The sequence below is a fragment of the Mus musculus genome, chromosome 11, assembly GCF_000001635.26.
Source record: "Mus musculus strain C57BL/6J chromosome 11, GRCm38.p6 C57BL/6J".
Taxonomy (NCBI): Eukaryota; Metazoa; Chordata; class Mammalia; order Rodentia; family Muridae; genus Mus; species Mus musculus.
In genome coordinates this window covers 98,176,971-98,189,931 of record NC_000077.6, presented here as the reverse complement: position 1 = coordinate 98,189,931, position 12,961 = coordinate 98,176,971, and the positions used below count along the sequence as shown (strand labels likewise).

The 12,961-nt window shown below is 43.4% G+C and overlaps 1 protein-coding gene and 1 pseudogene across 9 annotated transcripts in view; one reads left to right on the top strand and one right to left on the bottom strand.

Moving 5' to 3' along the window:
* The window catches only part of Med1 (mediator complex subunit 1), a 41,160-nt gene that overhangs the window by 3,382 nt on the left and 24,817 nt on the right, over positions 1-12,961 (top strand). For 8 of the 9 annotated variants that reach the window (XR_388366.4, XM_006532504.2, XM_006532505.2 and 5 more), the window contains exons 2-6: positions 644-750; positions 6,012-6,090; positions 9,624-9,678; positions 9,783-9,915; positions 10,792-10,820. Coding sequence is in view for 7 of the 9 variants with exons in the window: in XM_006532504.2 (XP_006532567.1) it covers positions 644-750; positions 6,012-6,090; positions 9,624-9,678; positions 9,783-9,915; positions 10,792-10,820 (403 nt within the window). In the remaining 2 variants the exon portion in view is untranslated. Of the gene's footprint in view, positions 1-643; positions 751-6,010; positions 6,091-9,623; positions 9,679-9,782; positions 9,916-10,791; positions 10,821-12,961 lie in introns of those variants that run through there. The other variant, XR_001779920.2, reaches the window with a different exon arrangement.
* Gm11604 (predicted gene 11604) lies at positions 3,785-4,607 on the bottom strand (annotated as a pseudogene).

The following is a 12,961-nucleotide window of genomic DNA, read 5'->3' as shown; positions in this document are numbered from 1 at the left end:
TGTGAATGCTGAGAGTCTCACTCAGGTCCTCTGGAAAAGCAGCAGGTGCTCTAACCACTGAGCCATTTCTCCCTTGGTTTTTATTGTTGCTGTCTGTTTTAAGACAGGGTCTCATTATGCAGACCAGACTGGTCTTGACATGACAAAGGTATGACTGCTTCTGTCTCCTGAGTTTTAAGATACAAGGTGCATGTCACCGTGCCTGGCATAAAAATAAAATTTAAAGCTATCTTCTAAGCTGGACACAGTGTGTACCTGTAGTCACAGTGACTCACGAGGCTAGGGCAGGGGCATTGTCGGTGCTGAAGACTCCAAGGCCAACAAAATGGACAACTTAGTAAGATTCTGTCTCCAGGAAATTACGTTAGACAACCTTGTGTGTTGTGTATATATTTGAGACTTCGATTTCCTTTGTAGCTCAGGCTAGCCTTGAATTTACAAACCTCCTGCCTCGGTGTCTCCAGTGCACGGATGGAATTTATGGGTGAGCATTTTCCTAGCTGGCTTTCTTTATGTTTTGGAGTACATTTATATAAAAGTGCTTTGACAGTTCCTAAGTGAAATACAGGGGTTCTTTTGTAGGAGAAACTGTGGAAGTCTTGATGTCAGAGTGTCTAATGGTGGTTTCTGCTTTCCGTCGTAGACTCAGAGAGGCTGAGTAAGATGAGCTCCCTCCTGGAACGGCTCCATGCAAAATTTAACCAGAACAGACCTTGGAGTGAAACCATTAAGCTTGTGCGTCAAGTAATGGTGAGTATTGGGAAGGTACTGAGAATTACTGCCCAGTTGTACACAACTCATGCTGAATCTTTAAAGGATGCATTGGGCATTGTAGAACTGTAGAAATATCACTTTCAGTTATGTCTAAAGAAATTAATTAAAAAGTACTTTGTAAAAAAAAAATATTTAAGAAGCTAGTTGCCAGGCCGGGCTTGGTGGCTCACGCCTTTAATCCCAGCACTCGGGAGGCAGAGGCAGGCTAATTTCTGAGTAAAAAAAAAAAGGAGAAGCTAGCTCCCGAATGCGCAAGGGTTGCTAGATCCAATGCTGTGTCCGTGCTTTTACTCATCACAAAACAGCATGGTGGTGTTGATTTCCAAGGCCAGCTCAGGAAGAATGTGCCTTAGGAAGGAGGTAGCTTGAATTCCCATCCACAGAGGATTTATTCTAGGACCTCTCACAGATCAGAGGCAAGCAGGTATCTGAGTTCAGGGCTAGCCTAATTTACAGAGTGGATTCCAGGTAAGCCTGGGTGACACAGAGAAACCCTGTCTACAAACAAACAAAAAGGCATTGTCTTTGCACACTATTTATAAACATTCTCCTATATACTTTAAGCCAATCTTTACATTACTTACAACGCTTAACAATACAAATAACATGACTATTTGTTATGCTGTGATGTTTACTGTCAGTACAGAACAGTATTCTTTTCCTTTTTAAAGATTATTTATTTATTTCATGTATGTGGGTGCACTGTCTCTGTCTTCAGACACACCAGAAGAGGGCTTCAGATTCCATTACAAATGGTTGGGAGCCACCATGTGGTTTCTGGGAATTGAACTCAGGAGGAATTGAACTCAGGACCTCTGGAAGAGCAGCCAGTGCTGTTAACCCCTGAGCCACTTCTCCAGCCCACAGTGTTTTTTTTCTATTTGAGAAGCAGTCTTTGGTGTCCTTCTCTGGCCTTGAACTTGTTTTGGTGGAACAATTGCGAAAGCTGGCATTGAATTTGTTGTGTATTTCAGGCAGGCTCTGAGCACCCGTCCTTGTTGTGTTTCAGCTTCCCAGGTATCATAGAGTCCTTCTCAGTCATTGTCTCAGTCAGCGTCTTCTGTGTAGCTTAGGTTGGCCTTGACATTGCTATAGATCTGAGGTAGTCCTGCTGTAGCTTCCCAGGTGCTGAGGTGACAATTGTGTGCCACCATCCTGCTCTCTTCAGCCTCTCTCTGGTCTGTGTGAAGTAGGGCCTCATTGAGTCTTTAGGTTTTAGTTTTGTTTTTGCCTTTGTTCCGTCTCGTTCAGTACCCGTTCACTGTTCATGTCTTTCTCTGTGGTGCTTCTGAGGGGTGCCCCGTGCGGTGCTACTTGAACTACTCAAGTGGGAGGTGGAGCACTGGAAGGCAGGCTGGCTGTGTGCTAAGTACTCCTTCAAGTCACTCAGCCACAGTCAAAGGACAGGGATCCACTTGGTGTTGGTTCTCTTAGGTTTAACTTTTCTATATATAAATTACACTTTAATGAGACTATTTCGTCCTCCCTATAATTTCAACATTTTTATTACCATTTATCTGGCCAATCATCAGAATATTGGCTAGTGGAAGAACTAAATTTGTTAATAATTAATAAGGAACTATATCTTATAGCCAAGGGGTGTAATTATTTCAGTGGTTGAGTGTTTGCCTAGCATGTATAAGACACAGTCATTCACTAGCATCGGAGGAAGAATAAACCAGAGCCAAAGCCCCTGGACGTCAGGCTCCATGGCAGTGCTTGCCACTATGTGACTTTGAGCAAATTCTGTAATTGTAATCTCTGTGAGTTTGTTTGCTCATAGAAGCAGATGATGCTAGTCTGCTTATCTAAGATGTTTTGCTTTGCTTTGCTTTGCTTTGCTTTGCTTGAGTGTGTGTGTGTGTGTGTGTGTGTGTGTGTGTGTGTGTGTGTGTGTGTGGTCTGCATGGTCTGCATAGGTGCCTTTGTACCCTGTGTGTTCCTGGTGCTGTGGGAGGCATGAGATCCCTTGGAACTTGAGTCACAGATGGTTGTGAGCCCCTGTGTGGGTGCTGGGAGTTGATTCTGAGTCCTCCAGACCAACCAGTTATCCACTGCTGAGCATCTCTCCAGCTCCTTTTCCAAATAGTTTAGTTGTAAAGATCAAATGAGACAGACATGAAGAACCTGGCAGTGGTGGCACACGCCTTTTTTTTTTTTTTTTTTTTTTTTAATTTATTTATTTATTACATGTAAGTACACTGTAACTGTCTTCAGACCCTCCAGAAGAGGGAGTCAGATCTCATTACGGATGGTTGTGAGCCACCATGTGGTTGCTGGGATTTGAACTTCGGACCTTCAGAAGAGCAGTCGGGTGCTCTTACCCACTGAGCCATCTCACCAGCCCCCGTGGCGCACGCCTTTAATCCCAGCACTCTGAGTTGGAGGCCAGCCTGGCCTACAGTGTGAGTTCCAGCACAGCCAGGGCTACCCAGAGAAACCCTGTCTTGAAAAAAACAAACAGAAAAGGGGGGGGGGCTAGATAATGGAGGGTGACCTTGAAATGACCTTTATCTCCATATCCTTCTTCCACCAAAAGCCCTGAGATTACAGGCAAAGGCCACTCTGACTGGTCACTGTTTGCTGGAGATTGAAGTTGGGGCTTGGTGCATGCCGGGCCATTGCCCTCCATTCTGAAACTATGGATTCTATCAGTAAATGCATGTGCATCCTCCTTTAGTTTGCAACTAAAAAAGTACTTTTAGTTTTTATTTTGTTGTTGTTCAATAGTTTACTGTTTTGAGGCAGGCTGTTACATATTCCAAACTGTTTTCAACCCTGTAATTCTCCTGCCTCTGTCTCCTGAGTGCTGGCATTTGAAGCTTGCATCACTCTTCCATTACACTTTTTTAAGTACATTTATTTACCTTTAATACAGAGGCTTATTGTATAGCCTATGTGGGTGCAGTGAACTAAACTCAGGTCTTCTAGAACAACAAGCACTCATGATTGCTGATCCATCTCTCTCCAGCCCACCCTCTTCTGTTATAAAAAGAAGAATTTTTTTTTTAAAGATTCAATGTCATTATTTATTTGTTGCTCTTAAAGACTCATTTTTGACTGGACTCAGACTTAGAAGTAGAAGCTCTCAGCGAGGACAGCCTACGTCTCTTGGCAATCTGTTCCTGGCGCTTTTCTTTGGCTTCCTTCATTCTCTTGGCCAAAAGTTTAGCATATTCTGCAGCCTCCTCCTTGTTCTTCTTAGTGCGTTGTTTCTTCAGAGCAATACATCGGAGTTTGTGTTGCAGGACGCATGGAGTAACAAGATGCTGAATCTTGGGTGCTTTGGTCCTGGGCTTCTTACCTTCTTTGTTTAAGGGCTTCCTGACAACATACTGGCTGACATCATCTTCTTTAGAGAGATTAAAAAGCTTTCGGATTCTACTAGCTCTTTTAGGTCCCAACCGAGGAGGCACAGTCGTGTCTGTCAGTCCAGGAATATCCTTCTCTCCTTTCTTTACAATAACCAAGTTGAGAACACTGAGATTAGCATCCACGATGCATCCGCGAACAGACTTGCGCTTCCTCTCTCCAGTTCTCCTTGGTCTGTAACAGGGATGCCCCCTATTCAACAGCAGGCGCACTCTGCCATGGGTCAGAGCACCGTGCTTCATGGGAAAACCTTGCTTGTCATTCCCACCACTGATCCGGACCACATAACCCTTCCACTCTTCACCAAGAGCATTAGCGGCTACTTCCGTGGCCATGTGCTTCTCATAGAAGATGTGGAGCTTGCGCTCGTCAACCACCTCGATGACAGCCGGTGGCGGGAAAGGAGATGTTCAGTTTCATCTTGACACAGCTGACCGCCTGGGAGGCGTCACGAAAAAGAGGCCAAAAAGAGGATTTTTAAAATAATTACTTCATGTGTGTCTATCTGTTCATCAGTTTTTGGAGACAGTTTCTTTGTGTTGACTTGGCTGTCTTAGAACTCAATTTGTAGATTAGGCTGGCTTGGAATTTACAGAGATCCTCCTGCCTCTGCCTGCTGAGTGAGAGCTGGGATTAAAGGCATGGCCACTACGACATTTTTTTTTTTTTTCTAAAGGTTTACTTATTTTACTTTGTATGTATGGGTGTTTTGTCTCTGTATGTATTTGGACCATGTCTGTACCTTGAGGCCCCAGAGGTCAGAACAGGGCATCTGTTGAATCCCATGATACTGGAGTTACAGGTGATTGTGAGCAGCCCTTGGGGATGCTGGGAATCAAAATTGGGTACTCTGCAAGGGTAACAAGTACTTTGTTTTATTGTTGTTGGTTGGTTGGTTGGTTGGTTGGTTTTTCGAGACAGGGTTTCTCTGTGTAGCCCTGGCTGTCCTGGAACTCACTCTGTAGACCAGGCTGGCCTGGAACTCAGAAATCCGCCTGCCTCTGCCTCCTGAGTGCTGGGATTAAAGGCATGCACCACCACCGTCCGGCTTGATAGTTGGATTCTTAAAAGTTCTAAACTTCCCCCAAGTTTAGCTTAGATGCTAGAATTCCTTTTTACTATCATATCATATTGGTATGGATATATTCACTTATATGAACTTTTCTTCCTTTAGGTAGATGAACAGAATAACGGTCTATAGGCTCTTTGGGCTTGGTGCTATACAACTCAAATCTCAGAAAGATGGCCATTCTAGGCTATAAGAGGAGTTCCAGATCCTGTCTTAAGAAAGCTAAAATAGAGATGCCCATTGGACAGGCAAACTTTATATGCCCCAGTACAGGGGAACGCCAGGGCCAAAAAATGGGAATGGGTGGGTAGGGGAGTCAGGGGGGGATGGGGAGGGTGTGGGGGACTTTTGGGATAGCATTGGAAATGTAATTGAGGAAGATACGTAATTAAAAAAAAAAAAAGAAAGAAAGCTAAAATAGTTCGGGCTGGTGGGATGGCCCACTGGCTAAGGACTTGCTGCCAAGAGTTGTGGCCTGAGTTTGATATCTAGAACTCATGTTGTGGGACGCCGTGACAGTTTACTCTGACCTCCATGTGCCCATGCTCCTTTGTCTCATGCATACAAATAAGTGTTAGGAAACAATCCCCCATACAAAAGACAACTGTTCTTAGGAAGTGGAGGCCAGAGGATCAGATCCAAGGTCATCCCTGGCTGGCTTGGAGCCTTGTCTCAGCGAAAGGAAAGAATCTGTAGTCTAATTGTACTTTAGTTCTATTAGTAATTTGACATCTGTTTACCTGAGACATTGCTATGGTTGATATTTTTACTTAATTCATTCTGTAATTTGATACAGGAGAAGAGGGTCGTAATGAGTTCTGGAGGGCATCAGCATTTGGTCAGCTGTTTGGAGACATTGCAGAAGGCTCTCAAAGGTTTGTATAAACCTTTATAATATATTGATCTTAATACTCACATTAAGGATTTTTATGAGAAGGCCAACTTATAAATTCAATAGAAATATAAATTAAGGTAGATGATGACTTTCTATGCTAGATGTTGCTTTTGTTTTCATTTATGGAGTTGAACTCAATTTGTTCCTGAAACTTGTTCCTGAATTTGTAAATTTTTTATTGACTTGTTTGCTTTATGATTTGCATGTGTGCGTATATGTGTTGTATGCAAATGTGCATGTGTAACAAAGCTCATGGAGGTTAGAAATCGCTTATGAGTCAGCTTTTTCTACTGTACAGTCTGGGACTTGAACTCAGTCTGTCAGGCCTGCAAGGTAAGTGCTTCTTTCCAATTCCAAAATGATCTACCTCATTTTGAATCATTTATTATGAATCATTTATTTTTGAGACTGGGTTTCACTCTGTAGCCCTGGTTGGCCTGAACTCTACTGTGTAGACCTTAAATTCACAGAGAGCTGCCTGCCTCTGCCTCCCAAGCCAAGGGACCATGGGGTTAAAGGTATGCGCCACCAAGCCTGGCTTGAAACAATGAATTATTACTTACTCTGGGCTTTTGAGATAGGGTCTTAGTATTTCAGGTCAATCTCCTTGTCTATCCTTTGATCTGAAGATCTTCCTACCGCATCCTCCTGAGTGCTGGGATTGTAGGTGTGTGCTCTAATACAGGAGTATACCTTTGTTTATGATGCTTGGCTGCTATGTGCAGGGCCATCAGTTCTGGTGGGGAGGGGGAGAAGGAATAATACTATATCTATACTACCTTTTTGTTTTATTTTTTAATCTGTTTAGATTGATTTATTGTATATGTGTGAATATTTTGCCTGCATATATATGTATGTGAACTATATGAATATAGTGACAATGGAGGTCAGAAGAGAGAGAGTCAGATTCCCTGGAACTGGCATTACAGATGGCTGGGAACCATCATGTGGGTACCTGGAGCTGATCCTGGGTCATTTGCAAGAGCAACAAGTGCTCTTAATTCTTGCGCACGCTCCACTGGCCAGGAAGAACGACGCTGCAACAGGATCCTTCTGCACATGCTTATTGGGAGAGCTTGATTGTAGAGGCGAAAAGACCCCAAGCCAGAACTGGTGCTGCTTTTATAGGCCTAGGAGGGGCGTGTCTCACACCCGGATTGGTTATGCACTAAGCCTCATTTGCATGTTCCTCATCTGATTGGCTACTCTCTCTCAGTACCTTACAGAACCTCATTATCATACCTCATTTGCATGTCTCACATCTGATTGGTTATACTCTCAGTACCTTACAGAACCTCATTATCATGCCTGGGCCAGGCAGTGTCTTTGCAAAAAACTTTACTGCATATGTACACATTGGTTGTTTGTCCAATCTTATGCGTGGTGGCCAGCAGTAGTCAGTGCCACTCAGCAACGGCACATGTGGCTTCCCACACTTAATTGCTGAGTCACAACTCCAGCCACTCCCATCCTGAGTTTGAGACAGGGTTGTATAGTATCCAGGCAGGCCAAAACCTCCTTATGTAGCCAAAGATGGCCTGATCACCTTTGCTTTCTTCAGTGCTGGCACTCTATGGATGATGCCATCATGGTCCTCCACTGCTTATTCAGCCATCTGTTCATAGACCCGTGGATTGATTTTGTTTGGTGCCAGAAGTCAAACCCAGGACAGCACACATGCTAGGCACGCACTCTTATTGCGCCTCAGCTTCCTTGCTGCCATCTTCATTCTTTTGTTTGTTTGTTAGTTTTTGTTGTTTTGTTTTTGTTTCAGAGACAGGGTTTCTCTGTATAGCCCTGACTATCCTGGAACTTACTTTGTAGACCAGGCTGGCCTTGAACTCAGAAATCCGCCTGCCTCTGCCTCCCGAGTGCTGGGATTAAAGGCGTGCGCCACCATGCCCGGCTCCTATCTTTGACTTTTATGAGTACTGTGAGAATCCTTTTTTTGTTGTTTGGGGAGCTACCAGTTGAACTAAGGGGAGTTCACAGCATGTAAAGTACATGTTCTTGAAACTGAATCCAATCCTTTGGGGGCCTGGAGGGATGGCTCTGTGGTTAAGAACTCTGGCCTGTCTTTTACAGGACTTGAGTTCAATTCCTAGCACCCACATGACAGCTCACAACTGTGTGTAACTCCAGTTCCAGGGGACTTAGCATCTTCACACAGACATACATGCAGGCAAAACACCAATGCAATAAAAAATAGTACAGCCTGGGCTCCCTTGTGTTCTCATCGTTACCCTTCTCACTCTAGCATTGACAGCCTAGGAGTCAACCCAAGAGGGGCACCATTCTGCCTGGCCAGCTTTGTATTAGTTCCATATGCTTTCTCTTAGTTAAAGTGACCTTGACCCACATAGGTAATAATAAAAAAGGAGAAAAACATAGTTTGGTAGTATTTCTGTTCCCTTTTTTTTTTTTTTTGTCTTTTTTTGAGGCAGAGTCTCATAGACTAGTCTGACTTGGGAATTATTATATAATGCAGACCAGGACTGGCATAACAGGTGTCCATTGCCATGCCTGGTATTCATATTTTTTTGTCTCTCTGTATCTTGTGTTTTAAGGCAGGGTTTCACTATGTGGCTAAGCTAAGGCTGACCTTGAACTCCTGATCCTTCTGCCTCTGACCACCCCCCCCCCCCCAAAGTGTTAGCTATCATTATACAGGTATGTGCTAGCACACCTGGCTTGACTCTATAATTTTTTGTTTGTTTTTTCTTTAGCTATCTATCTATCTATTTTTTTAAATTGTGACAGAATTTCTTTGTGTAACCCTGGCTGTCCTGGAATTCACTCTATAGACCAGGCTGACCTCAAACTCACCAAAATCCATCTCCCTCTGCCTCCCAAGTGCTGGGATCAGAGGTGTATAGTTCAGACTCAGGCCTGCCTCTGCCTCTATAGTGCTGAGATTAAAAGCATGCATTACCAGTGCAGGCTCCATAATTATCAAATATATCTTTTATCTTGGTCACTTTTATTTCTGTGACAAAATTCTTAATCAGGACAATTTAAGGATGAAGGTTTGACTTTTTGCGGAGGGTATAAGTCGGAGGGTATAAGTTGGAGGGTATAAGTCTACCGTGTGGGGAAAGCATGGCGGTCAGAATGTCAGGTCACAGTGAACCGATGTCAGATGAATGCTGGCACTCATGTGCTCCTCGGTCCTTGTACTTAGTCCTAACCACCCATATTCAGAGTGGGTCGCTTCAGTTAGACCTCTTTAGAAACACCCTCAAGGACATCTACAGCAGCATGTCTCCTTGGTACTTCTACGTCCAGTCCAACTGACAATGAAGGTTAAGTACCACAATCTTAATATCCTCTTACCACTTGTCACCGTGTCCTTTACCTGACTACTGGGTCACAGCCAAGCCTCAATAAACTTGCTGCAGATTATAGGTGTCTGAACTATTGAATATGTTTATGGCTTTGGATGGGTAGATATACTCCTTCTTTTGGAATATTCTTTATGAATTTCTCCCCCCAATCCCCATTATCTTTTTACAGTAACATCTTTGCCAGCAATGACTGATCGTTTGGAATCTATAGCCAGACAGAATGGGTATGTAATTTTATCTGTGGGCAAAAATGTACAACACAGTGCTAATTTTGGGGAGCTTTCTCACGTGTCTTGTATTAATCTTTGTTTTGATTTGTTCCTGCTAGACTGGGCTCTCACCTCAGTGCCAGTGGCACTGAGTGTTACATCACGTCAGATATGTTCTATGTGGAAGTGCAGTTAGATCCTGCAGGACAGCTTTGTGATGTCAAAGTGGCTCACCATGGGGAGAATCCTGTGGTATGTGTTGATATTTCCCTGGAATCTATGGGGTTTACCTAGGAACATACTTAAAAATGAATTGTTGGGGTGGGTATAGCTTGTCTTTTAGGGTTTTTTCATGAGCCACTGTAGAGATGATGTGATGGGCCACACTGGTAGTTTTAGAATAAAGTTGAGAATAACAGGTCTTTCTGGTGTCACCAAGGGCTTTGCGGAATAGAAGTACCAACTATAGCCAAGCTCATAGTAACAAACTAGAGCTTGGGTTGAACAAGAGAAGTTCAGAATACAGAAACAGTCTTTCGATCCCATCAAAGTGATTATAATCCTGGCAGACAATATGAACGGTCCTGGAGTAGAAATGAATGTAAAGTGTGTATAACCGAGCAGTTCTATGTAGATTCCAGGGATGATGTTGAAGAAAGAAACTACTGACTACCTTTATAAATGATTTTATTTGTTTTGATTTTAAAAGTCCCACCCCACGTTTATGGTTCACTAGTAGGAAAGGCTTTTGAGGGGCTAGGAAGCTGACTCTGGGTAGTGCCTGAGGACCTGCACTTGGGTCCTTCCCACCACGTAAAGGGTGTGTTCATACCCCGGGCTAGAACTGCTGGGGCAAGCGAGACAGGCAGGGCCGGGATGCTTGCTGGCTAGCTACCTTCAGGGAAGCACCAAGTCTCCAGGTTCAGGGGGACCTTGTCTCAGAATGCATGGAGGAGGACAGCGATAGAGGAGGATGGCTGTGGTCTACACACACACACACACACACGTCAGGGCTTTCTGTGCTGTTAATGTTTTTGTTTTGAAGCATGTGCTATTAATATAAAACTTTTCGATGTTTTTCATTTTGTTAATTAATTTAATGCTTTAACCTAATTTCTTTGGTTTCAGAGCTGTCCAGAGCTTGTACAGCAGTTAAGGTAAGCAGATAACATTGATATATTTCTTGGCACTGACATTGGCATTGATAAAATCCTGTTTTCTGGAGGGAAAACTCGGACTTGTGGATTTATTTATTTATCTATTTATTTATGGTTTTCAGAGACAGGGTTTCTCTTTATAGCCTTGGCTGTGCTACAGAACTCACTCTGTAGACCAGGCTGGCCTCAGACTCTCTGCCCTCTCAGTGCTGGGTTTAATGGCCTGTGCCACTATAGCCTGGCTGTGAGTTTATTTTCTTTTTCTTCTTCTTCTTCTTCTTCTTCTTCTTTTTTTTTTTTAATTTATTTCTTATTGTAAACAAGTGCACTGTAGCTGACTTCAGCCGCACCAGAAGAGGGCTTCAGATCTCATTACAGGTGGTTGCAAGCCACCATGTGGTTGCTGGGATTTGAACTAAGGACCTTCGGAAGAGCAGTCAGTGCTCTTACCTGCTGAGCCATCTTCACCAGCCCCGAATTTATTTTCTTGACTTTCTGTCTGTTCCTGTTTATGATTAGAATTGAGTTAACAGAGCCTGGTGGTGGTGGCACACACCTTTAATCCCAGCACTTGGGAGGCAGAGGCAGGCAAATTTCTGAGTTGAAGGCCAGCCTGGACTACAGAGTGAGTTCCAGGACAGCCAGAGCTACACAGAGAAACCCTGTCTCGGGAAAAAAAAAAATAAAAAAATAAAGAATTGATTTAACACGACTTTTTGTTCATTGTTTGAAACATGGTTTCATGTGACCTAGACTGGCTTCAGAGCTCTCTGTTTAGCCAAGTGTAATCTTCAGGTCCCAATCCTCTCTCTTAGATGTTGGAAATAGAGGCACAAAGCTTATAATGGACTTGCAACTAGCCTTAGATTTACCATATAGTCTAGGCTAACCTTGAACTTTTAATATTCTTTAAACTTGGGCTGGAGAGATGGCTCAGTGGTTAAGAGCGCCGAATGCTCTTCCAGAGGTCCCAAGTTCAAATCCCAGCAACCACATGGTGGCTCACAACCATCCGTAACGAAATCTGATGCCCTCTTCTGGAGTATCTGAGGACAGCTACAGTGTACTTACATATAATAAATAAATAAATAAATCTTTAAAAAAAAAAAAAAATATTCTTTAAACTTATTTAATTCTTGTTTGTTTGTTGGGTTTTTTGAAACAGGGTCTGGTCCTGAACCAGACTCAAGCTCACACAACTCTGCCTGCCTCTGCCTCCCAGGTGCTGGGGCTAAAGGTGTGCACAGCACTATGGCTGGCCTTTATTTTACTTGCTTTTGTGTGCTTGGTATTGAATCCAAGGTTTTGTTCATGTTAGTCATTTTACATTATTCACCCTTCCTCCCCAGGCCTTGAACTCCTAACCCTCCTGAACTCTCCTGTTTCCATTTGTATAATGCTGAGGTTGTAAGCACCCTCCATCACACCCAGTCTTGAGTGTGACAATTTTTTGTTTCTTTGTTTGTTTGTTTGTTTTTTTCGAGACAGGGTTTCTCTGTATAGTCCGGGCTGTCTTGGAACTCACTCTGTAGACCAGGTTGGCCTCAAACTCAGAAATTCACCTGCCTCTTCCTCTGCTGAGTGTGACAATTTTTACCCCTATGTTCAGTTTCTCACTTCAGTATTATAGGTAATTTTTATATTTTTAAATTCCTTTTTGAGGCAGGATTACCACTGGCTGGCCTGGACTCTCTTTGTAGATCAGATTGTCCTCAAACTCACACAGAATCCACCTGCCTCTGCCTCTGGAACGCCTTGACTAATGGTGTGTGTTAGTAGCCCTGGCTGTGTTTGTCTTTTTGAAACAGTGTCTTATCTAGTCCATGCTGGCCTCCTGCTCACTGTGTAGCTAGGACAGTCTTGAATGCTTGATCTCAGACCTCTTTTCTCTAAGTACTGAGGTTACAGGTACGCACCACTTCCCAGCCTTATTGGCATTCCGTTGCCAAAGTGAATTTACTTGATATATTGTGGGTCGTTTATCAGCATCCCTGGCCTCTTTTTTTTTTTTTTTTTTTTTTGGTTTTTTTCAAGACAGGGTTTCTCTGTGTAGCCCTGGCTGTCCTAGAACTCACTTTGTAGACCGTGCTGGCCTTGAACTCAGAAATCAGCCTGCCTCTGCCTCCCAACTGCTGGGATTT